This window comes from Pleurodeles waltl, chromosome 12 (genome assembly GCF_031143425.1).
Source record: "Pleurodeles waltl isolate 20211129_DDA chromosome 12, aPleWal1.hap1.20221129, whole genome shotgun sequence".
Lineage (NCBI taxonomy): Eukaryota > Metazoa > Chordata > Amphibia > Caudata > Salamandridae > Pleurodeles > Pleurodeles waltl.
In genome coordinates this window covers 517,167,811-517,194,072 of record NC_090451.1, presented here as the reverse complement: position 1 = coordinate 517,194,072, position 26,262 = coordinate 517,167,811, and the positions used below count along the sequence as shown (strand labels likewise).

Below are 26,262 nucleotides of genomic sequence, written 5' to 3'. Positions count from 1 at the left end.
TGAGAAAGGTTATTTTAGTCTTCCTAAAATTGAATTTATAGCCAAGGGCTGTGAATCCTAAAACGATCCGATCAACCCTGGCAAGATGAATGTTTAGGTCATCATCTGTGAGATCGATGTCATCCACATAGGGCAGTACCTCAGGATCAATATGATGCAATCATGTTACATGGGCAGGAAACAACCCTGTGCAGTTCTTATACCCCTGGGGCAAACGACAGAAGCATTTTTATGAGCCAAGTGAGAATGCACTCAGGTCCCAACTTTCATGCGCTAAGTTTTGTAAAAAAAAAAGTTTGTAATATCCAAGGTTGTTTTGTATTTTATAGCACTATGTTGTTAATGAGTGTGGTGATGTGTGCATTTTGCATTGCGTATGTGTATGTATAGTTATTTGAGTGTCTGTAACCTAAGACTATTCCTATGAATGGACTGGTTTTGCAACATGGAATAACGGGCTATTGATTGCAGAGAGACAGGCTTCTATTACTCCCTGATACCCAAGTTGAGTGAGGATCTATTTGTAGGAAAGTAGCCTCTTTCTAGCCTTGTTACCCCCACTTTTGGCCTGTTTGTGAGTATATGTCAGGGTGTTTTCACTGTCTCACCGGGATCCTGCTAGCCAGGGCCCAGTGCTCATAGTGAAAACCCTATGTTGTAAGTATGTTTGTTATGTGTCACTGGGATCCCTTCTAGCCAGGACCCAAGTGCTCATAAGTTTGTGGCCTATATGTGTTCCCTGTGTGATGCCTAACTGTCTCACTGAGGCTCTGCTAACCAGAGCCTCCGTGGTTATACTCTCTCTGCTTTCCAAATTTTTCACTAACAGGCTAGTGACTAAATTTACCAATTCACATTGGCATACTGGTACACCCATATAATTCCCTGGTATATGGTACTGAGGTACCCAGTGTATTGGGGTTCCATGAGATCCCTACGGGCTGCAGCATTTCTTTTGCCTCCCATAGGGAGCTCTGACAATTCTTATACAGGCCTGCCACTGCAGCCTGCGTGAAATAGCGTCCACGTTTTTTCACAGCCATTTACCACTGCACTTAAGTAACTTGTAAGTCACCTATATGTCTAACCTTCACCTGGTGAAGGTTGGGTGCAAAGTTACTTAGTGTGTGGGCACCCTGGCACTAGCCAAGGTGCCCCCACATCGTTCAGGGCAAATTCCCCGGACTTTGTGAGTGCGAGGACACCATTACACGTGTGCACTATACATAGGTTACTACCTATGTATAGCTTCACAATGGTAACTCCGAACATGGCCATGTAACATGTCTAAGATCATGGAATTGTCACCCCAATACCATTCTGGTATTGGAGGGACAATTCCATGATCCCCCGGGTCTCTAGCACAGAACCCGGGTACTGCCAAACTGCCTTTCCGGGGTCTCCACTGCAGCTGCTGCTGCTGCCAACCCCTCAGACAGGTTTCTGCCCTCCTGGGGTCCAGGCAGCCCTGGCCCAGGAAGGCAGAACAAAGGATTTCCTCTGAGAGAGGGTGTTACACCCTCTCCCTTTGGAAATAGGCGTGAAGGGCTGGGGAGGAGTAGCCTCCCCCAGCCTCTGGAAATGCTTTGATGGGCACAGATGGTGCCCATCTCTGCATAAGCCACTCTACACCGGTTCAGGGATCCCCCAGCCCTGCTCTGGCACGAAATTGGACAAAGGAAAGCGGAGTGAACACTCCCCTGACCAGTACCTCCCAGGGGAGGTGCCCAGAGCTCCTCCAGTGTGTCCCAGACCTCTGCCATCTTGGAAACAGAGGTGTTGGAGGCACACTGGACTGCTCTGAGTGGCCAGTGCCAGCAGGTGACGTCAGAGGCTCCTTCTGATAGGCTCTTAGCTTGGTAGCCAATCCTCCTAACCTGGTAGCCAAACCTCCATTTCTGGCTATTTAGGGTCTCAGCTTTGGGGAATTCTTTAGATAACGAATGCAAGAGCTCACCATAGTTCCTCTGCATCTCCCTCTTCACCTTCTACCAAAGGATCGACCGCTGACTGCTCCAGGACGCCTGCAAAACCGCAGCAAAGTAGCAAGACGACTGCCAGCAACATTGTAGCGCCTAATCCTGCCGGCTTTCTCGACTGTTTCCAGGTGGTGCATGCTCTGGGGGTAGCCTGCCTTCACCCTGCACCAGAAGCTCCGAAGAAATATCCTGTGGGTCTACAGAATCTTCCCCCTGCTAACGCAGGCACCAAAAGACTGCAACAGTGGTCCTCTGGGTCCCCTCTCATCCTGACGAGCGTGGTCCCTGGAACACAGCAACTCTGTCCAAGTGACTCCCACAGTCCAGTGACTCTTCAGTCCAAGTTTGGTGGAGGTAAGTCCTTGCCTCCCCACGCTAGACTGCAAAGCTGTGTACCTCGTGATTTGCAGCTGCTCCTGCTCCTGTGCACTCTTCCAGGATTTCTTTCGTGCACAGCCAAGCACTGTTTGCATTACTTCTCTTGCTATTACTTACCTAATTTTGGTTTGTGTACATATAACTTGTGTATATATATTACCTTCTTACTGAGGGTACTCACGGAGATACTTTTGGCATATTGTCATAAAAATAAAGTACCTTTATTTTTAGTAGCTCTGTGTATTGTGTTTTCTTATGATATTGTGCATATGATATAAGTGGTATAGTAGGAGCTTTACATGTCTCCTAGTTCAGCCTAAGCTGCTTTGCCATAGCTACCTTCTATCAGCCTACGCTGCTAGAAACACCTCTTCTACACTAATAAGGGATAACTGAACCTGGCACAAGGTGTAAGTAGCTCTGGTACCCACTACAAGCCAGGCCAGCCTCCTACACTATTTCACTGGAGCTTTAGCCTCCTGCTTAACAGAATATTGGGGCTGAGGTGTAGACCTAATCAGTATTAGGAGACGCACTCCTAGCTGAAAATTGTGGGTTACGTGCTTTGTTTTGAATTTTGTTGTGTCTCTTTTTCGTGTTCCAACATGTCTAACTTTGATGACGATAGAGAGGCATTACTTGAATAACTTTTCAATACTAAAAGTATGTGCAGAACCATCTAACAGTAACAGTAGTACTGAAAAGGAAGGGCTCAGAATGAAATTTGTAAAATTAGAACAATTGAAGAAGCAGGAACTATCCAGGTGGTGGGATTTCACCATTCTACAAAAATATCTACAGATCAAACAAATCCCCAGGGGTCTACGAGTGGTACTTTTTCTGTCCTTTGGGCACCTTAACCCACTACTCCTTCAAGAATGGGAACAATTGTTAATCACGTCTTCATATGGCATCATGGATATCCTTATTAGAGATGCCATGGAGAAAAGGGATAAACTACTCCGTGACATCAGTATCTTAGAAAAGGAAATCCAAGATATCAGCCTTTCTGAAGCGAAACTGTGGCATTTTAAAGGAGGTACTCCGTAAACACCAAGAGTACGTCAAAGACAAGAAAATGCGCAAACTTAAACGAGACGCTAACGATTATGCCACAGGGAGAGTTTTCACTTACTCCCGTAAGTTTGATAACATGTGGAAAGACAAAGTGATAAAACATTTAGACAACAATCTCTTGCACTCCCCAATGCCACAACCAGTGACACAGATCTGTCCAGCTGCTCTAGCCTCACTAGTGAAGAAGCTGGTAGCTCTATACAAGAGAATAGAAACACCACTAATATTAAGTCGACTTTTTTGTTGGAACTGGAAAGGTTCCGAAAGGGTCAGAAACAAAACAGAATGGGACAGGTTACTCACCAAAGAGAACCAGAAGAAGGAAGAGAAAAAACACTAGAATCAGGAATAGGCAAGACAGGTGTGACCACAAGTTCAGTAACACGCAGGATGAAAAGCTAGGCCCCAATGAACGTAACTTTGTGTCTCATGACAATGTTTGTGTAATAAACTTATCTAATAAAGTACTTGACAATAACCAATTGAGTATTCTTAATAAAGGACTGGGATTTGTACCCACATCATTACCTTATTTCACAGAGACACATATCAATCTTTTCAAATTTGTGCACAAATGCAAATTATTCAAACATTTTAAGGAAAAACAACATTTGACTTCTCTCATACCCAAGGATACAATGTCTTGTGAACTGTCCATCAGAGACATAAAAGATATCCATACCTTACTATCTTTAGAGGACACCACAAATACTACATCCATACCTTCCTGTGAGGAGATTTTATCTAACCTTGGCATAGGGGTGTCTGAGACATGTAACAGTGGCTTAAAACCTGTATGCAGATTCACGCCAACTTTAGCAACAGACAATATAATAGATATCTTTCACAAATTGCTGACCAATTACCTATACCAACTAGAAAAACGACACATGACTAGACGTAGGACAATCCCCCATAACATCAATGCAGGTGAGCGTAACGCACTACGGACTCTTGCCGGTGCTAAAGACATAGGCCCTCATTCTGACCTTGGCGGGCGGCGGAGGCCGCCCGCCAAAGTCCCGCCGTCAGGTTACCGTTCCGCGGTCGAAAGACCGCGGCGGTAATTCTGACTTTCCCGCTGGGCTGGCGGGCGGTCTCCTTCAGACCGCCAGCCAGCCCAGCGGGAAAGAGGCTTCCACGATGAAGCCGGCTCGGAATCGAGCCGGCGGAGTGGAAGCTGTGCGACGGGTGCAGTTGCACCCGTCGCGTATTTCACTGTCTGCGCAGCAGACAGTGAAATACATGTAGGGGCCCTCTTACGGGGGCCCCTGCAATGCCCATGCCAGTGGCATGGGCACTGCAGGGGCCCCCAGGGGCCCCGCGACCCCCCCTACCGCCATCCGGATCTCGGCGGTCCGACCGCCGGGATCTGGATGGCGGTAGGGGGGGTCAGAATCCCCGCGGCGGTGCAGCAAGCTGCGCCGCCGCGGAGGATTCAATGGGGCCGCGGTACACTGGCGGGACCCCGCCAGTGGTGCCGGTCCGACCGCGGCTTTACCGCCGCGGTCGGAATCCCCATTGAAGCACCGCCGGCTTGTCGGCGGTGCTCCCGCGGTCCTCCGCCCTGGCGGTCAAAGACCGCCAGGGTCAGAATGAGGGCCATAGTGATTAAAGAGGCGGATAAAGGGAGGAACATCGTGGTAATGAATCGAGAGGACTATATCAGAGAGATTGATAGACAACTACTAGATAATGTGGCTTACTGTAAACTGACTAACAATCCCATTGGTAGAATCACCAAGGACATAGAAATGAAATTGTACACGTGGAGGGACAGGGGTCTCTTGTCAGACTCAGAATTCAAGTACCTTTTCAACCCGACGCCTAGCTTTCCATGCATTTATACTCTTCCCAAGGTACACAAAACAGCTGACCTCCCCCCAGGTAGACCCATTATTTTGGTTATCAATTCCCCTACTGAGAAACTCTCCGAATTTATCGACCTGTATTTGCAACCTTTTGTGCACAATCTCCCATCGTACATTAGGGACACTAAACATCTTCTTTGCTTGATCACAGATTATGAATGGACAGAGGGACACATCTTAGCTATCCTAGATGTAACCTCTTTATACACCTGCATACCCAAAAAAGAGGGCATTGTTGCCATCCAACATTTTTTAGACAAAAGAAAGGCCACATTACTACAACACTCCGACATGCTAATAGATCTTATACATCCTGTCATGGACAACAATGTATTTTTGCATGAGGGCATCTGGTATAGACAAACACAGGGAGTTGCGATGGGTGCTAAGTTCTCACCTTCCTTCGCAAACCTATATATGGGCTGCTATGAACAACAACACATCTGGCTAAAATGCCCAACAGAACTCACTCAGCACATCATATATTAGGGCCGTTATATCGATGATGTTCTTTTGTTCTGGTCAGGAGATTCTGCTGCTCTAGACCTTTTTGTAAATCACTTCAATACGAACAGCTTTCATATCTATTTCACCAGTTGCTCCAGCACAACCACTGTAGACTTCCTAGACTTGACTCTCTACGTTAAGGGCAACCAAATTTGCACTAGACTATTTAGAAAACCCACTGCATCCAACTCCATTTTACATGCCACAAGTGCCCATCCTCATTCACAAATCGAAGCTATTCTTTACGATGAGGCAATCAGAATTAGACGCAATTGCTGCGATAATCAGGAATTTTTGCAGCAATTGGAAATATTGGAACAACGATTCCGTAATCGGGGATATTCCAGCACACTGTGGAACAACACCTACAGAAGAATACAGACATTCAATAGATCGTCTTTACTATCTGATTTAACTCCTAGGAAGCCCTACAAGAGGACAGGCTTATCATTCATTACACCATACAGCACTGCCAGCTCTGACATTTACAAAATCCGAAAAAGGAACTGGCACATCTTACTATCTGATGAAATTTAAAAAAACAGCCTCAAGAACAGACCAGACATCATATACAGCAGGGGACGTACCTTGAGGGACCAACTGTGCCACAGTTTTCTACCTACGATCACAAATGACAGTTGGATCCCACTACATCCACAGGGCTTTTATAAATGTGGACGCTGCAACATATGTGAATACACCATGGACAAAATAAAATCTTTTTGTTACAACACAGCAACAACACATCGTATCAAACAATTAATCAATTGCAATATGAGATTTGTCATATATTGTCTCGTTTGCACCTTCAAACGAATCTACATAGGAAGCACCATCAGACCCTTCAAAGAGAGATTACAAGAACACATCAGGGCCATAAAAAACAACAATAAGGAATACCCATTTGCTGTACATTATAATTTGGAACATCCACACAGAGAAGTGTTGGACATCAAAACACATGGCATTGCAGCCCTGGGCGGATGTCCGAGGGGCGACAATAAGACCCTCTTGCTCAGACAGTTAGAAAGCAGGTGGATCATTAAGCTATGTGCGGTAGAGGAGGGTCTTAATACAGATAAGGATCTACATGTCTTCTTGTAGTCATCATGATCTATGCACATTATTACCTTCCCGACCCTTTTCTTTTTGATACAATTTAGATCTCACCTAGTCTGCATGCCACTACATCATTGTGCGATTTTTGTAAAAAAAGAAAATTTTGCACTAAAATACAGATTTTAAACATTCCTGAGCTCTAATAGATGTGCCAAATGGAGATATACACATACGCATTATCCAAACATCACATGTAAAGGACAGTGTATTATTTATTTTTGTAGAATTCCATTTATTACAAACGATGTTAATTTTACTGTATGTAATTTATATTATATGCAATATTATCAATTCATGTTGTAACAATACCTATTGTACTGTCTGTATCTGGTATGTACACATTTGTGCATCACAAGATGTGCTTGCTACGGTACACAGGGAATGTCCTATCACCAAATCAAGACCACAATACAGGATCAGTGCTATGGGCTTTACTATTTTTAGCCTTTCTTGTCTTTTCCCTGTATTCTCACACGGCACCGTAACGCGCATCACCTATTTTATTTTTATTTTCCCTTTCCAATATGGCCGACATGCGGTGGCCACTCACCGTGAGTCCCCCTTCTACTTTTATTTCCTCATGCACAATATATTAGCAGCTACACATCGCGGCACACGCCTTGATACAGATGCTGCTCCGATAGGACCTGAATGGATAAACTCCCGGGTAAGATCCCCTTTTTTATACTTTAGTAGTTATGCATTAGGATACAGCACTCGGCTGTTCATTTGTGCCTATTGGCAGGCTTCCGCCATTTTTTACTCTTTTTCGGCACTTGGCAGAGACAATGCACAGCCTTTTAGACTGCTCAGTCCCCCTTCATTCTCATTCATTTTGCCTTTTTACTGTTTATTACACTTGCCGCCCGCATGTTATCCCCGCTTTGGGCGCATTACAGATGAGACATTTTTTACCCTAATTTGACTTCGCTTCTAACGCTGTTCCCTTTTTTCCTTATCCTAACCAATGGAGCCTTTTTCGCCACACACTGGCTGTTTTAGATACTTCCTTTTTTGATTACTTTTTCGAGTTTCAGTTCTCAACTGCTCTTTTCTGCCCTTGATGCTCATGTACGTTACTAGCCTATGTTTCACGTAAGCACAGGCAATACATGTTTATCTTCTTTGACCTTAAGGTATTGGGCCACCGCCTTTTCCATGATGACACAGGCCCCCCTTTTAGAGGAGTGGTCAGACCATATCTGCTTTACTATACCTACTGATCATCACTGCCCCCCCCCCCTTTCTTTGTTCTAGACTTATCATGGTCGTTTTGAAGCTTTTGGGCCAATACCTCATCTTACTCCTAGAATCCTTGGGAGTTTCAAATTATTGGGCAAATATACAATAAGAAGGATATTTATCATCGTACAAATTGACCCTTTTTGGTCTAACCTCAACATCCTACTCTTACTTATCCAACCTACATATTACAGGTATGAGAGACATATGTGCTTCATTTTTTAATCTTAATAATGTTATCATTCTATTTTACTATCTTCCCGCTCTGTACTTTTGGGCTTTGGGAGCACCTATAATCTATGACTTGTGCTGCACATTTATAACTTTGGTGCATGTTCACTTTTTGTTGCACGGAAACAGCACCATATACACATGATAGATACAGTGGTGCCAATGTGCATGTATTGGTAGATCTGACTTTTACACATATGTAGCGGAGTGCTCATATTGTATAATCATCTCACCGACCATTCCTTTGGCCTTTTGGGTTATAAACATGTCACGGCTTCATGAATAAACACAACACTAATCGCTAGACTGTTGGAACCATACAACTGATATATTCCATATCTGTAACATTGTGTTCACAGCCTTGAGAAAGTCATTACTGACGAAACACGTGTCGGCTGTCGATGTTTTGAATACAAGAACTGTCTTGGCTTGGTGACATCCTTCTCAGCAACCAATTTGCTGGGGACACGTTTGGTTGATCGTTTATCTGACTTATCATGGAGAATTAAAAGACACCAATATGGAAACTATGATGTGCCGTGGTTCTGTTCTTACTAATCAGTATTATATGGTGGGGAGAATCCTTATCCCACACTATGAAGTTGCGGTATAGCCAGGTGCCTGCCCAGGAGCTCAGATAACAGTGTAGGCTTCTTTTGCCACATCCAGAACAAGATCTGAGAAAGATGGCAAAATGATATCTTCCCCATGTGTGAGCTTGCTGACGTACTCTGGTGGCCAGTCCCTTTCATTCAATAGGATATCACAATTAAGTTCTTTCCCAAAAAAATGACACTAATAATGCGCTCTGTGTGTCTCTCAATTTGGATATTTAAATCCTGAACCCTGTCAGGTGCCTGTCTGCAGTCTCATCTACGAGAAAGTTGTTCATTGCTGTCACATCCAGATTATCTTTCAGTCTCTGGTGACATATTGTGACTTCTGCCGTGCTGTTCAGCTGGGTCACTGCCCACGTCTTGTTCCTCAGCAATGTTCTCAAGTTTGCTGGCATGTTTTATCTAAATTGCTGCAACCTTTTTCTTTTTAAAGTGCAGCTTTTGTTGTGGGGGATTTGTCTTCTTTCCTGTCTGAAAACCCCTGCAAGTCTTTCTTCTGTTTCATGTAGTCAGTGCGTTGCTCTGACTAGCCCACTCTCTCACTCCGTCTATCCGGTAAGGAACAAGAGGGTTGTGAATCAGTATATCTGTCAGGAGTCTTTAAAGTTTCTCTATGTCTGAGAATATATTCCCTCTGGAGCTCTCCATTTACGGAGAGTCTGCTCTCTGACTTCTTCAGTCTTTATTTTGTTTTTGTTTATCCCAGCATTGTTTAGAACTCTCTTGTGCTTGTTTGGTACCGTCCTTAGGGGTGGTACTCGGAATTTCAGGCTTCTTCAGCTTGACTCCCAAATTATCCCGTCCTATACTAGTATAGGTGTCGGAAATAATTTTCAGGAGTTGATGCTCCAGTTCCAGCTGTGGAATCTCCCGGAGCTGCTGGCTTATAGCCAACGCTACCGCTTCCCCATTAATGTTACTTAATATTATTGAGGAGACTGTGTCAAAGCTAGTCATCAGTTTCATCCTCAAATACAGGGCTGGAGCAGCCCCATGCTCATTTTCAATTTGTTCTAACACTTCCAGTAAGCTGACAAGGGTCTGGGTAGCATGCATGGTTGTATAAATTGCAGTGAAGACTACCCCATGTGGTGTAGTCACCCACTGAGGAAACCATTCTGAATGGCAAGAACTGAGAATTCTAAGTTTATCTTGGGCTCCCATATGGGGAAACACTGCTTCCAGCTGGTTATGTTTTTTGTGCTAACCAGAACGGAATCTTCTCATGTTCCGTTGGCGCTTTGTCCATGAAGCAATGTACTGTTTGTGGATTAATCCCAGTAACAGCCAGTTGGTGACCAGCTGGTGCAGCCTGTGTTGAGGCAGTATTCAAAGTTTGCTTTGCGAATTGTACCAGTTGTCTGTAAAGTTGTACTAGCTCATTATAAAGTGCGCATACGTCAGCTGTTTGCCTTGCCTGAATGGCAGTATGTGGTGTGGATGTGGCAAACATGGGCCACGTTGGTCCCTCATTGCTCAAGGACCTAATCTCACAGGTTGTATTACATGTGGTAAGGCGCCATTGAACCAGTTTTGATGTTCTTGATAGGAAACTGGTATGTCTAATTACCAGTATGTTTGGTACTGCTGCAGTACATTCGCTATTTTATAGGTGTGAAATGTAGGTGTTGTCATCTTCCCCTGGAAGGGTGACCCAGGAATAGAATGTTTCTGTTTGGTAAGCATCATTAGCTTCCACCAAAAATGTGACATTTCCACCTCATCTGTTAAGTCGTGGGCTTCTAGATGTTGTTTTAATGTGTGTCTGACATTCTCTTAAAATGTCTATGTCATTAGCCCTGTTAACTAATAGGTACAGATAAGGAACACCAAATGGGGAGAAATCCTTTTAAAGAGTTAAAGCTTAAAAAAACTTACAGCCTAGTTAGGTGCTCTCTGTTCAGCTGAGGAGGATTTTCTCTAAGACCACGGACATCTCTGTATAATGGGACACAGGGTGCCTGCTGTGTGTGAGACAGAGATACTCAGGATATCAGTAAATTAGTGCCAAGACCCCATCATTAGTGGCCTCATGTCGTAGTTGGACTCTCACTCCGAGGCGAGACTGCTGGTTTGGAGGTGAGAGCACTTTTGTTTATAGGCGACTGAGTCTCTCCTACAACAAGGCACTACGGTCGGACTAACCCTCTCGGCTCATAAGAAGTACCTCACCAAAACTCAGAAAGCGAAGGTGATTTCTGGCACCCTTAAGCATGGACTCTAGATAAGACCTCTCAGGGAAGTTGCGGTGGGACGGAAGCTATCCTTTTCTCACGTTAGCAACAAGCCTCAGTCAGACACAGGCAATGAGGGACATGCATTTTTCACGATGATTTCAGGCAAATTTTGAGGTTTGCAGGGCATTGTGGGTTAAAAAAAAAAAAAGAACCTCAGGAATCCATGCAAGTCATCCCACTCTGGATTGCGCTAGGTGTCTAGTTTTAAAAAATGTACAGGTTTGCTAAGTTTCCCTAGATGCAGGCTGAGCTAGGGCCCAAAATCCACAGCTACCCACTGTGCAAAAAGCAGGTCAGTTTTGAGTGGAAAAATGTGATGTATGCATTTTGAGCCTTTTCCTGTCATGAGCACTAGGGCTGCCTAAACAAGTTAGGAACCATATTTAAGAGAAGACTTGGGGGGGATGCTGGGTGGAAGGCAATTTGTGGCTCCCCACAAATTCCAGAACTTTCCATCACAAAACTGTGAGGAAAATGTATTCTTTTTTTTTTAGTCAAAGTTTGAGGTTTTGAATTGATTCGAAGTAACACAATCTGTTGCGAGCCATGCAATTCACCCCATTCTGGATTCCCCGTGGTGTCTAGTTTTCAAAAAGGGTACATTTTCAGTGGACACACGTGATGTGTCTATGGTGTGTGTTGGGCCGTTTCCTGTTGCAGGCACTATGCCTGCCCACACAAGTGATGTACCATTTTTATCGGGAGGCTTGGGGGAACACAGAATAGTAGAAAAAGTGTTATTACCAATTCTATTTCTCTGCAAGTGCACCTTCCAAATGTTTGTGCGTATAAGAAATAATTCATTTTGAGAAATGCCCTCTAATTCACATTCCTTGTATATCCCTGCAACTAGAAGGCTTTGGCAGATGTAATGGTATATTGCTTTTGTAAATCAGCCATCGTGATGAGACGTTACAAATGAAAATGTTGTCACAAATGCTAGTTACCAATATTTTTTATTTCAGTACTTAGTTTCCTTGGAAAAACTTTGAAGGATCTACACCAAAAGCCCCTTGCTGAACTCAGAAGTGTGTCTAGTTTTCTGACATGTATAGCTTTCCAGGATCCACCATGGGTTTCACACCTGCTTGCACATCAAATTGTAAGGAGATTGAATGCACAAAAGTAGGAAAATGGCTATCTGTGGTAAAAATGCCAGATCTGTGGTAAAAAATATGTTTTTCTAAATCAAGTCTGTCTGTTCCTGATAGCTGGAAAGATGGTGACTTTAGCACTGCAAACCTTTTGTTGATTCCACATTCAGGAAAAAAACACCTTCTCCAGTTGCAGTTTTTCCCATTTTCCCCCCAAAACTACATTTAGCTATATTTTGCCTAATTTCTCAGTCCCCTCCTGGGGAATTTATAAATCCTGGGTACGTTTAGAATACCCAGGATTTTGGAAAAAAGGTCACAAATTTGGCATGGATACCTTATGTGGACAAAAGGTTATGGAGGCCTACGTATGAACTACCACAAACAGACACAAAAAGGCTTAGCATGGGGGCAGGATCTTGCATCAAAATGGTTAATTCAACTTTTAATGCATTTGTTGAAGTAATCAAGATCATATCAACATTATTTGGATTACATCTCAAGGAAGGAGTTGGGTAAATGACACTGATTACAGCTGCATTAGTGTAACATTTGAGCTGTATTGCACCAGAAGGTTGATTTAATACACTTTTCTTGTCTCATAATTGTGATAAAAGTGATTCATCAGTGGATTGCAAATTTTGACATTTTTGCTGGCAGCCCCTTGATTGACAGATGGGTTTCTCTAGCATAGAGCAACTGTACATTCCCTGTAGCTATTCATGACAGGGAGGGACACAGCTTGACTTCCAATACTTGGCAATGTATGTCTTTGCACGGAAACAGCCTACACCTACAAGTGTATGGGAGATACATAGGGATCCAGGCTCTCATATTATCCCTGGTAGTGCTAAGTTGATTGATAAATCAATGGAACACTAAAGACAGTGTACAAATGATTATTTGTCAGTTTGTCTTAATCACCCCGCACCACGTCACATGAAACAAAAATCTGATATCTGAACCATTCCAGGGAACAAATGTTGTCCTTTTTCCAGAGGTGCTCTGGTGTAAAATACTTTATGCATATATTCAGTTGAACCCTGCAGAGCCTGGGTGAAATTGAAAGTTCTCTGACTGCCATCTTTGTCTGATGTCAGTCACTGTTGTCTTAAAGGTCTAAATCTGCCTCCCAGGCAAGCTTTACCCCAGCAAATGTATGCAAGGAATTACATACTAGGACCTGGAAAAGTATAGTTCTGGCTTTTAGTGGTTATACACTGGGAGAGTATTCAATTCCGTCATATGCCCTTCTATAGCATGCATTGATTGAAGGTATTTAATAAATTAGGCCTTCAAATGATTTCATATGGCTGTGATTCAACAAATCTCCCACCCTGAATATTCCAATATCATCCCATTGTGTAAAGCTGATAAGAACATTTGCCAGAGCTACCCAAGTTCCACACCACAATGGAAATGTCTGGCCAATTGACGGCCACAGAACATCCAACAGAGAGCCTTGCACCAGCAATCGGACCTATGAAAAGGTCAGCGGTATTTGACTACCATATGGGACATGGAAGTTGTGGGTAAAAATCCGATCGTCCGTATGGAAGAAGATTTCTATTTGAGTCACTATTTAGACTCATGCTTTCGAAGATGGATATTAAAAAGTGTGGAATCAAGTTATGAATGCAGAACTGGTTACCAATTTCAGCCTGGTTTCCAGAAACGTTTCTACTACACTAAGTTCTGAAGGCGTATCTTTATTCCTCTCATGTTCTAGGAACTAATTCTTCCTTTTTCCCAAAACTGTTGTAATAAGTGCAAGACTATAACCAACTGCAGGGTCCAAACCCTCTGGTGTAATTATATGCCATATGGCTCTGCATTTCATCATTCTGGCCCTCTCTATTTTTTTCCTTTTTCGTGCAGGAGGCTCGAGTCACAAGTTTCAAGGAAGGTGCTCTTCATGTTTTTGGTTGTTGCTCACCAACAGGGTTCTAGACTGTCTTGGACAGTAAGGGTCCAAACAAAGTAGTCCTTCTTTTAATTGTAACAACGAACTTCCCAGTGATTAGGTAAGGTCAGGCCATGACAGTGACATGATGTAATTGGGAGCCTTATCAGTATTTTTATCTGTACTGAGTGGACATTACCTATTATCCTATGTGTGTCATAGGATTCATATGGACAGACATCACATTTTGAGACAGAAATATTTACCATCCATTTTGGTATGGTTACACCAATATGATTCACATATTATTCTGAATCTAAGGACTTCAGGCTAAGTCAGGGTTATTTAGAACACTAAGATAGAGGAACTACTGAACAATGCAAACAAAGATTGCATACATAAAATGTGTTCTAAAGAAGGGGGTAGTGCCCTTAAAGTAACAAATCAGCAGCTACATATCCTTTTTAGGAAAGAGTTAAAGATGTTGAGGCAGATGGTGGAAGATGGAGTTATTGATCCTGTGGATGCAACAGAAGGGCTCAACTCAGTCGGTGTTACAAAGAGGCTGACTGGAATTTGGGATTTTGCATAGATGTGCACGTTGTCAAATTATTTTCCTCTGCCTGACATTGACTAAATAGTGTTATTGTTACAAATACTTCTCAGATTTAGATGTGAACACTGCTTGGCATCAAATCAGATTGCACAATGATTCTAAAGCGTTGATTGTGCTCTTTATCATTGAAGGCACCCTCCAGTTCACAAGATTACTCTTTGGTTTGGCCTCAGCAGCCAGTGCGTTCCAAAGGATTATGTTGGACATATTTGGGGAGAACGAGAGGGTTGTCTTCTTTCAAGACAAAATATTGCACTTTGAACAGTCTATTAAGGAGCACAGTTTGTCTTTGAAACCGATTCTAGAAACTTTGGCAGATTCAGAGTGAATGTTGCGCAGAGAGAAATGTGTATGTTTGCAACAAGTGATTATGTATCTAGTACTGTGGTTCCCAACCTGTGGTCTGGGGACCCCTGGGCGTCCGCAAAGCCTTCTCCGGGGGGTCTGCGACTGCTTAGAAAATTTAAAAAATATTAACAGATTAGGTCCCCATCTTTCAGTAATGACTCGGTGAGGGCTCCCCAGGTTCCAAAAATGATTCAGTAGGGGTCCCCGGGTTCCAGTAATGAGGAAGTGGGGGTCCACAGAACTCAAAAGGTTGGGAACAACTGATCTAGTATATACCATCTCAGATGAAAGGATCAGACCAAAAGCTGATGTCAGCACAGTACTGTTGTCAACACTGTGATCCCTAGGGACAAAGACCAATTAAGATACTTCATTGGCTTAATTGAATATCTTAGAGTACCTGAATTTGCTGACCGAAAGGATCATTTGAGGGTATTGTTAAGAAAGGAAAATCCATTTAAGTGGGAAGAGGCAGAACAAAAAGCTTTTCAAGCATTCAAGTTAGCCATTGCCAACATCATTGTTTTGTGTCCATTTGATGTAAAGAAGAAAAACATTGTGAAAGTTGATGTGAGTGCAATAGCTGTAGATGCTGTCCCCTGCAGATGCATGATGAGAATCAAAAGGTGCTAGCATTTGCCCCTTGGTCTCTGTCTAATTCAGAGAGAGAGAGCAGGACTACTCTGTAAACTAGGGCAGCGGTAGCGGCTACATGGGGAATTAAACACTTGGGCATTGTACATCATCCTGAGGATGGGAACACAAGCCTTTCTTGAAGGTGTTATGGGGAGACTAAAAAATGACTCTAATAAGCTTGCCGGGCTGGATGCTGGGTTGCAGATTGTTTTGGCACACAGAGCAGTTGGCATATGTGTTGTGCTCTGTAGACATGTTTGGAGCAAGTCAGCTGGATTCTCTGGCAGTGTGCAAGCATCACTGATAGGCAGGAATTTCAAAGGGCCTCAACCTTTTATTTTTAATGTTTTTTTGAGAAGGTGGACTCTGAGTTGAAATGGTTTAAAATAGTAGGGCCACAAAACATTCGTTGGGGTTATTGGCTACAGCAAAGCAATTTCCAAGTTACATCTGAAAGTTTGGGCCTTCAGCCAGAGGTGAAACTGTAGGCAATAATTATCTTGCTAGCCAGTTATGTAGCATACAGACTAGTCCTTTCAGGGCCTCAAATGCAGCACAAGCAGACACTGTACAGGCCAATTTGGACACTGTCCTAACTCATTTTCCCTTGCTACAACGGCCTCCAAACCACTTCTGTCTCTCTGCGGCTCACACTGGACCAGTGGGAGGCGTCATTCAGTATTTCCTCCCAGGTTAGCGATCCATCACATCTGATAGATAAGTCTTACTGATTGTTCAAACGTTACACCCTGCTTTTCATTTCGTGGGACACCTCCTTAACCTGATGTCATGACTAGGATACTGACCCCATACAAGTGAAAGCATTGAAGTCTGTTTGTTCATTTTGTCTCAAGGCCTTAAAGTGTGCACTGTAACAGTTTTTTAGTCAGGCCAGTTGGTCTTTGTATGTTGCCTGACTAACTGTTCTTGTTTAAATCACCAGTTGTGATGCAGTTTATTGTAGGTTTGACACAATTGTTCACTCTCAAATTGTATGTGATACCCTATGAGACCTTAACTTGGTCATGACTATATGTGTAGTTGTTCACTGTGGCTCTTGACTCTGAAAACTGTCTTTTTCTATGTGATTATGTTGGCACATCTCGTGAGTAAACTGCAGATAGTTACCTACACCACAACATTCCTACGCAAGTTGGTGCTGAGAACTTGGGTGGCCTTTTTGTCTAAGGTTATGATTCCCTTCTACATCGGGCAGTCAATCTGTTTTCCATCGTTCTTTGCTCACACTCCCCTCTCAAAGAATAGAAGAGGCTCCAACATTTGGTTCCAAAAAAGGGATTTGCTTTTTCATATTATTCGTATCTTGGTCCAAGAGGGTGATCAATCAGCAATTTATTGGGTTTTCTGAAGTAAAGAAAGGAAAGACTATGCAAAAGAGGACCTTTTCGAGATAGATGGTCTTCTGCATCAAGATCTGCTACACACTGTCCAAGAAATTGCCCCCTGATCATCTGAGAGTCTATTTCATAAGTTTCAAGTCTACTGTGACTTCCCTGGCAGAAGAGTGCCTGTCCTTTAAATCTGCCAGTCTGCGATGTGAGAGTCTGGTCACATGTTTAGATGGCACTACTGCCTTGAGAGCCACTTCCAGTTTGAAGGACGCTTCCTCCTTTTGGTTCTACAGAAGCTTTAGGTTTTAGTTGCTCCTCAGACCCTTAAACTTTGGGACACAGTCCTTTTGGTATCTGTTCTAAAGGTAAGGAATTTGCAGATGGAATTATTAATCAGAAGAACACATTGCATTCCTCCTGTGTTGCTGTTTCTGGTGGTATCTGTATCTCACTGCAAATTTTTCCACTAGCCTCGCACATCACCTTACTATGGAGTGGCCTCTATTTAATCTTTATAAAGGTCCCAAGTTGTAGATCGGCACACTGTTCTCAACAGTTGTTTTGCACTCTGCATGTGAGAACATGGAAAGGCAAAATGTAAGAAACAGATGTCTGTGCACTGGGCTTATGCTCATAAGTGGCTTATGGAGTCTGCACATTCCCACAAAATGCCACCTACCAGACTAGCGTGACTAACGATTGCTGAATAAAGTCTCCAGATCACGTCTGGCATGCAGGGGATATTCCAAAGAGAATTAATCTGTGATTATAGTAGCCACCGGAAAGAGGGTTACAGATTGTAAATAATTTATTTGTCAGGGACAAATGATTCTCATCTACAACAGCAGATCGCCCTAGCACTGTAGCTAACACCAACTCCTCGCTGAAAATGGGGGGGTTGACACATTTCATGCCTCCTCTACGAAGATGACTTGGCTTTTTTAGATTTGACCCACATGGGCCTTCCGAGGAAACTGCATAGATTTGATAGCTGTTGTGAGACAAACAACTTAAAGGTTAACTTAAAAAAAATAAAAAAACAACACACACAAAAATTGTTGATTTTTAGAAAAAACATTAACCGGCCAACTGGTTATTGGGCAATAGGAATGTGGAGGTGGTCACCTCTTATAACTAGGAATGGTATTTACCAAAAAACTGAATGGGCCCTACATAAAGAAGCTGTGGAGATTTGTGCAGCCTGGACTAAGGAAGGACTGGTGCCTTTTAAGAATTCTTGTGATGATCCCTCATGGTCTCCGCTTTTAACTGCCTATAATGCAGTTGTACCTTCCCAATGCCTTTATAGGGCTGGCCCTTATGTTCTGAGACAAGAAGGGGGAGGTCGAATGTTTGCATAAATCTTTTGGTCTGCCTAAGAGTGCTATGGGCCTGGCAATAACATTGGAAGGGGATTTGCAGGTTTGGAGTTGCTTGGCCTTTAAATCTACCCTGAGATTCTGGGATAAACTGTGGACCTCGAAGGCTCAAAAGGTATTGCTCGTGTGTGCAAAGGAAATTGTGAAAAGTGAGTTAAAATGGGCGGTGCAGGGCAGGAATAGATTAGGGAAAATTTCTTCAGATTTACACTTGGAAAATTTTAAATTGGTCGAGGCCTCCCACCTCTCAAAAGGTGAATTGAAAAGGGCTTGCAAACAAGAGTCAAGGTTGTCTGACCTAGGTTATGTAAAGAGTAAACCCTCAGCAAATTATATTCCGGAATCCTGAGATAATCGGAGGGTGTTTCTGTATATAGCTGCCTTGCCCAAAGCCCATTTACTCCTATTACTTTTAAATACAAAGTTGCTCTGAATGTGCGATATTTAAGACCAGAGAAGTTTAATGCACTTTTGAATGTTGAGAATAATTGTACCTGTGGTCTAGGATTTCTAAATCTTAATGTCCATCTTTTATGAGATTGCTTGCACTTTTTTAGGGTTCGCTGTGTGTTTTTAAAATCGTTTTTTGTATAATATAACATTTTGCATCAGACTGAAGCACTTGCACTTTTGACGAACCTGAATTTTTTGGATGTTGCATGTGCCCTCAAAAGGTTCTTAAAAGCATGTTTGAACTAGAAATACTGTACCTACATATCATGGCTTAAGGTTGCATACTATGGTCTGGCTGTTAGAAGTACTATTTAGAGATACTTGAATTTGCTGGTGGGCAGAGCCGATTGTAGGGTTCTTAAGTTACTCGGGACACTGGAGCAGAAGGGGTGGAAAGGGATTGGGGGGGGTCTTACTTTATGTCCATGCATGTATTTATTGTTTTAAAGAATTTTGTCTAAACGTTAATGAACTTTAACACAATAGCAGCACAAGGTGACTTCTCTTGCCCAGGTCACCTGGTGATCCATTAGAGGTGGATCCTTGAACAGCTGACTAGGGGAGGACCTCTTTTCTTGGGGCTGGCACAGTGCCATGACAGCTCTCGCTGAGCCTTTCAGGGATAGTGTATACCTGTAAGTGTTGCCCGGAACCCTTCTGACCAAACAGGACCAGTCTTTGGTCTGTCTTCTCCAAATAGAGCAGTCTGTTTTCATATTAGACAGTCACAGCAGCTATTCTTTAGTCCAGGCTTTGTCACACCCTAGTAAGGGAGATAGTGGTTAGCAGAGGGATATCCTAGATCACAGGTTCTTACAAGTAACACTGGTGCGTAGCTCCACAGTGATAGAACAACATCAATCAAGGAACTGATGAAGGAGGCTGGTACTTCTGGTCATTCCTGACCGATAGGGACATCTGTAACCTTTGAATCTTGACAGGCTCCTCCACTGTAATGGTCCAACTTCATTGGACCGGTTTGAGCTGGCCGTGGTAGAAAGAGTATCAGACCCCATACACTGTGTCTGATTGCTCAGAGCAACAGATTGCTGTAGGAGGAGTTGGGGCAGGGATAGTAAAACTCAGGCAGGGGCCTTATGGGTACTTCAAAGGCTGTATAGGCAACCTCTCCCACCTACCAGAACAACAGTACTAAGAGGCAGGGAAGAAGGATTTTGGAAACATTTGAGTTCCCAGGTTAACAGTGTTTGAATGTCACACACATGCAGAGTCCACCATGCACTTAGCCAGACATGTACTAACACCTTACATTCGTCCATAAACATGCACAGTTGTGTAATTTGTCTCTTGTAGTCCCTGGCATTATCGAGGTGCGTTACTCGGGTTAAGAAAGATTTAACATACTTTTTACACGGAGGAGGACAGTGGGAATCTCCTGCTGAAGGACACCGATAGCAAAAGATTGACTCAACTTCTAATTATGGCGTTCAACCATGTCTGCCATAGCAGTGCTGGAGAGGGCAGTAGCCACTCTCTAAAAGAGGGGCCATATTTTGAGAGCCCTCTGGGCCTCTGAGCTGGGCTCAGAATCTTGGTTCAGTAAAACTGGAGGACCCTCAGATTACTGAGCAAAAACAGATTCAATGGGGGGAAAAACACACGACAAGACAGCATCTCTCTCCAGGCCATACTGTGGAAACCTCATCCAAAAACGGTTATGGTTCCAAGACTTGGCATGGACAGGTCCATACATACACTTAAACTTCCAGAAATTTCAGTTTTTTTAATGTGTTTTATGACGTTCTGTTACTTAACCAGTGGAAGGTAATGGAAGGATGGAAGAAGTTTTGGAAGCATGAGAGTTGTATGGGCTTGCAGAGGGGATAGGTTTGGTTCCTGAATTGGAGTCACTAATGTGAATAATATGTAGTTACTTGTTTGTGTTGCTAGTTGATCTTGGATATATATATAACTGAGAGCTAAATGTATTTTTCTGTATTCCAGGATTTTCCCAGGAATCATCTGTAATTGGGAAGTACCTTTGGAACTGAAGTTGAACAGTTATGCAGTTGTGCACTTAACGGTGCCCCATGATTTCGACAAGATGAAAGATTGGGATAGCAGGCATCCAACGATACGTCCACTTCAAATCTAAGGTCCTACTTGTTATCCTTCCTGCAGAAAGGTGAAACCAGCAGAGAAAAACGTGTTTCTTTTCCACAAGCATGTCGGAAGGTTGGCTGCAACAGCAGCAGCCTTCATCGCAGCCACAGCATCCATCCCAACAACAGCCTCAGCAGCCACAGCATCCGTCCCAACAGCAGCCACAGCATCATTCCCAACAGCAGCCACAACATCCGTCCCAACAGCAGCCACAGCATCCACCCCAACAGCAGCCACAGCATCCACCCCAACAGCAGCCACAGCATCCACCCCAACAGCAGCCACAGCATCCACCACAACAGCAGCCTGAGCATCCAACTCAGCAGCAACATCCACCTCAGCAGCAGCATCATGTTGGGGTATTGGCAGCACTTGGGGAGCACTCTCTGCCATCGAATATTGTGGAGAATCCCTTGGGCTGTGCAGTCTATGGCATCCTTCTTCAGCCAGACCCCAACTTACAACACCACCAGCACCCACCACTGACTGCAGCAGAGCCTGTGCACAAATGCAGTTTGTGCGGCCACGACTTAACCCATCTTTCAAACCCTCATGAACACCAGTGCTTGACCAACCATGACCGATCATTTCAGTGCACTCAGTGTCTGAAAATATTCCACCAGGCCACAGACCTCTTAGAGCACCAGTGTGTGCAAGTGGAGCAGAAACCATTTGTATGTGGAGTGTGCAAGATGGGGTTTTCGCTGCTCACATCTCTCGCCCAGCATCATAATGTGCACAATGGGGCTGCCATGAAGTGCTCCATTTGTGAAAAGACCTACAAAACGTCAGAGGCCGAATCACCACCACCTCCACTGGTTCCTCCTGAGGCCTCGGAGAAGCCCTACAGTTGCACCATCTGCCAAAAGACGTTCAAGCATCTGTCTGAGCTTTCACGCCATGAGCGTGTGCACACAGGTGAAAGGCCTTATAAATGTACTCTGTGTGAAAAGAGCTTTAGTCAGTCTTCGCACCTTGTGCACCATAAGCGCACACACAGCTCTGAGCGGCCCTACAAGTGCACAGTGTGTGAGAAGTCCTTCAAGCACCGCTCGCACCTGGTGAGACACATGTATGCACACGCAGGTGAGCACCTCTTCCGCTGTAACCTCTGCGAGCTGCACTTCAAAGAGTCTTCAGAGTTGTTGCACCACCCGTGCACACCAGTGGGAGAGCGGCCCTTCCGCTGCGGAGAATGCCAGAAGTCCTTCAAACGACCCTCAGATCTGCGCCAGCACGAGCGCACACACAGCGAGGAGCGGCCCTTCAAGTGTGACCTCTGCCAGATGAGCTTCAAGCAGCAGTATGCCCTCATGCGTCACCGCCGCACCCACAAGGTGGAAGAGCCTTTCAAATGCAACTTGTGCGATAAGGGCTTTGTGCAGCCCGCTCATCTTATCTACCATCAGCATGTCCACGGCATAGAGAACCTCTTTAAGTGCAATGTGTGTCAGAAGGGCTTCAACCAGTCCTCGGAGCTGCTGCGGCACAAGTGCGTCCAGAGTGCCGAGCGGCCGTTCAAGTGCACGCTATGCAACAAGTCCTACAAACGTTCCTCAGCTCTGCAGAAGCACCAGTCTGCACATTGTGCAGAGAAACCACTGAAGTGCACTCTGTGTGAGCGCCGCTTCTTTTCCTCTTCTGAGTTTGTGCAGCACCGCTGCGACCCAGCCCGCGAGAAGCCTCTTAAGTGCCCAGACTGTGAGAAGCGCTTTAAGTACGCCTCAGATCTGCAGCGGCACCGGCGAGTGCACACCGGGGAGAAGCCTTACAAGTGCCCCTCGTGTGAGAAGGCCTTCAAGCAGCGGGAACACCTAAACAAGCACCACAGTGTGCATGCTCGAGAGCAGCAGTTCAAGTGTATGTGGTGTGGAGAGCGGTTCCTAGATCTGGCACTGCTGCAGGAGCACAGTGCGCAGCACACTGCTGAGGGTGCCTACCAGGTGGCCGCATGCTTGCCATGAACAGCACCACCTGTCAAAGCCAAAAAAACAGCCACATGCAGCTGGTACACGCAGGCCATCCGTAGCCATCATGCAAGCAAACCCCACCGCTAGAACTATTAGCACTTGATTGACCATGGAGCGGACTGCTGTGGGAAGTAGCTGCCTTTTTCCAGACAGCTGCCCACATTTATGAGAGAGTATTCAAAAATACATTTTGTGATTCTGGGGAGCATGTTAATGAACTAGGGGCAGTTCAGTATCCATTCATGGGTACTGGATTTTGCAAACCATGGCACACTGATGTACAGTTCTCCAAATTGTCCCAGAAAATTGTTTTCCTTTGACACCTGAGAGAGGGGTGCGATGTGTATGCGGACAGTTCAGTTTTTTTTTTTCCAAGGAGACTTGTACGTTGAGAATGGACCAATCTTATTCTGTTATGGATGGAAGGTGTTATTTCGAAGTTGCAGATCAGAGCTAGACCATTCCAGCAAGACTTAGTTGAATCAGTTTTCCTAGTGTCCTGGAAATACAGATCGCTAGTGGATGCCAGAGAACTGTCTCTTCATGTTATCAAATTATGTCAGTATAAATAAGCTTTTGAAGCTGGGTTACTGGTGTTACTCTCTGCTCGCTTGCTTGTCTCTAATGGGTGGTGAATGGAGTTAGGTGGCCCTCTTGACAAAACTTCATAAGTCAATAGTGCTTGTAGGAGTCAGTGATACCCACATTGGACAGCCATGTCTGATTGGATCTCCTCTACTGGTTATGTGGACAACTGTTGCCCGCTTCAGCTTGGAAGCCCGTCGTTTGTCCTTTATCGCTTAAAAAACTATCCATAGTAGCAGGGCACATGCACTTCTTTTGAGAGTCTAACGCTTGTAGCATATCTGGACTTCTGTTAAAACACTTTAATATACTCTGGATTAATTTAAATTGTGTGTGTGTGTGTGTGTATACATATAATCTGTACTAAATACCTGTTTCAGAGCTTGTATGTGGTAAGGCTACATTACTCTATTAGAGTATTTCATCAGTAAACTTGCACACAATGCCCATACTGTAAGTTCCACTTGATGTAACTTGGGGGACTTTTGCTAAATTATGGTCCAGACCTCAAGCTAGAATGTACTCTGTTTTATTGTTGAGCAGTATGAGTTATTGAGAGGATTTGTGGATCTGGATGCTTAAGAAATAGTCGCTTCTTCACTTGTCCTTTTATCACACTTGATGCCTTGGACTCTAATAGCTCTCTTCTGATTAACACCCACAATATCTTTGCATATCCATAGACTGTTTTACCCATGAAAATCACAGACTATATGATGGTTTGGAATGGAGGTATTAGTCATTAAAAATGAACTCTCTTAAATGCCCATTGTTTCTAAAACCATGTTCTCACTTTAAACAAACTGCAAGCATCATTTAAGTTCCTTACCCTGCACATTCATTCAGGGTATTTATGGATGAAAGCCTTAAGTGGTAGGTGATCATCAAAGGGTGTCTGATAGAACTTCCAAAAGAAAGTCTTGACACAGAAATGACTGCTCCCCTGTGACGGACCAAAATTATGTACATGGCGTCCAGAATTCGTCCAGTTCAGAGCTAGATTCAGTTATATAATTTGACTCTGTACCACTCGGTGATGTTGATCTATAGGAATCTTCCTTTCCCATAGCATATTTTGCACTTCACCAATTCATCCTCCATGTTATGTCTTGAATAATCAACCTTTTGGCTAAAGAGGATGATTCCATGGGTAGAGACTGGTGTATGTCTTCTCACTCATCGTACTGCACTGTTTTAATTGTCATTAGAGATTGATTGTCTAACACTCTCTTCCTCCACTAGATGCTTATGGTTTCCACCGACTGCCTACGCCTGACTCTCATTGTGTGTTTTTGTACAGAACACTCCAATGTGAAATCTTTGATCTTCCCTCCCTTTTTTGTTTCAGTTCGCTGCTATTATTTGCTTTATGTGTTAGTTATGTCTTTCTTACATGTTACTTAGTTCCAAGACAAACAAAAAAATTAAATCACAGCTAGTACGGGCATGGAAATCGAGATTGACAATGTTTTGGATGGACATATGTATCGGGACTATGACTGCGGGTAAAAGTATACATATTGGACTGTAAAGATGCATTTGTGTACACTCGTGACAGAACACGGAGAACAAAGGTTCATGTTCTTGTCATTTACTATAAGAAGTTTGTGAGCACGTTGGAACTTTACTGTGGGTAGCTGATGTGTTAAACTGACCTTTTGAGATAGTGAACTTGTCAGTCTAACTGCACTGTTGTTGAATGCATTGAATAGTATTGCACAAGCAGTGCACCTGTGTAAATGTGCCTTTGGATTTGTGCGCAGGTGAGGATTTGGCTGTGTTGGATGGCTGCTGTGGGAAACATCGTTGCACACATGTAACTGTTGGTGCATAAGCCCAGTTGTAAACAGGTGTCATTGTGACTAGGTTGATATGCAAATTGAAAACTGACCAATAGGTTTATTGGTGATTGACATACAGGATCATGGGGCTGAACCGTTGGTTCAGGTGTATAACCTATGGTGCTGTGTGGGTCTTCAGTGGACAGATTGTATCACCAAGACATAAAGTATAAGTTATTTCCAGGTTATGGCGGTTGCTAGTGATGGAGAAGTGAGATGGTTACAGTATGATTGATTGTCTTTATGCAACTGTAACTATGAACTGTTGTGCATGGAGACCAAGAGCCTTTGGAATGGTATGTAGCTCATAGACTGCTTGAGATTTTGTATCTTTAAAATTGGGCATGCAGCATTTAAAGTGTGGGACGTGCCTACATTGATATGTGTACATGAGGATTGATGTGTGCATAAGGCACTTGGGGCCTGATTACAACTTTGGAGGAGGTGTTAATCCGTCCCAAATGTGACGGATATACCACCAGCCGTATTACGAGTTCCATAGGATATAATGGACTCGTAATACGGCTGGTGGTATATCCGTCACTTTATAACACCTCCTCCAAAGTTGTAATCAGGCCCTTGGTGTCTATGCCTTACAATTGTGTTAGTCCTAAATGTTGGCCTGTGACTAAGTCGGTATCTTTTCTGTATAGATTGGTTGGAGGCCAAGTGATGAACATATGTTTTCCTGTGAGCTCTTGAT

The 26,262-nt window shown here is 43.8% G+C and overlaps 1 protein-coding gene across 2 annotated transcripts in view; it reads left to right on the top strand.

Moving 5' to 3' along the window:
• Positions 1-23,714, top strand: part of ZNF319 (zinc finger protein 319) — a 101,128-nt gene extending 77,414 nt beyond the window's left edge. For both annotated transcript variants that reach the window (XM_069217394.1, XM_069217395.1), the window contains one exon: positions 21,005-23,714. In XM_069217394.1, the coding sequence (XP_069073495.1) occupies positions 21,226-23,127 (1,902 nt within the window). In that variant the 5' untranslated portion in view covers positions 21,005-21,225 and the 3' untranslated portion in view covers positions 23,128-23,714. The remainder of the gene's footprint in view (positions 1-21,004) is intronic.
• Positions 23,715-26,262: the final 2,548 nt, after the last annotated feature.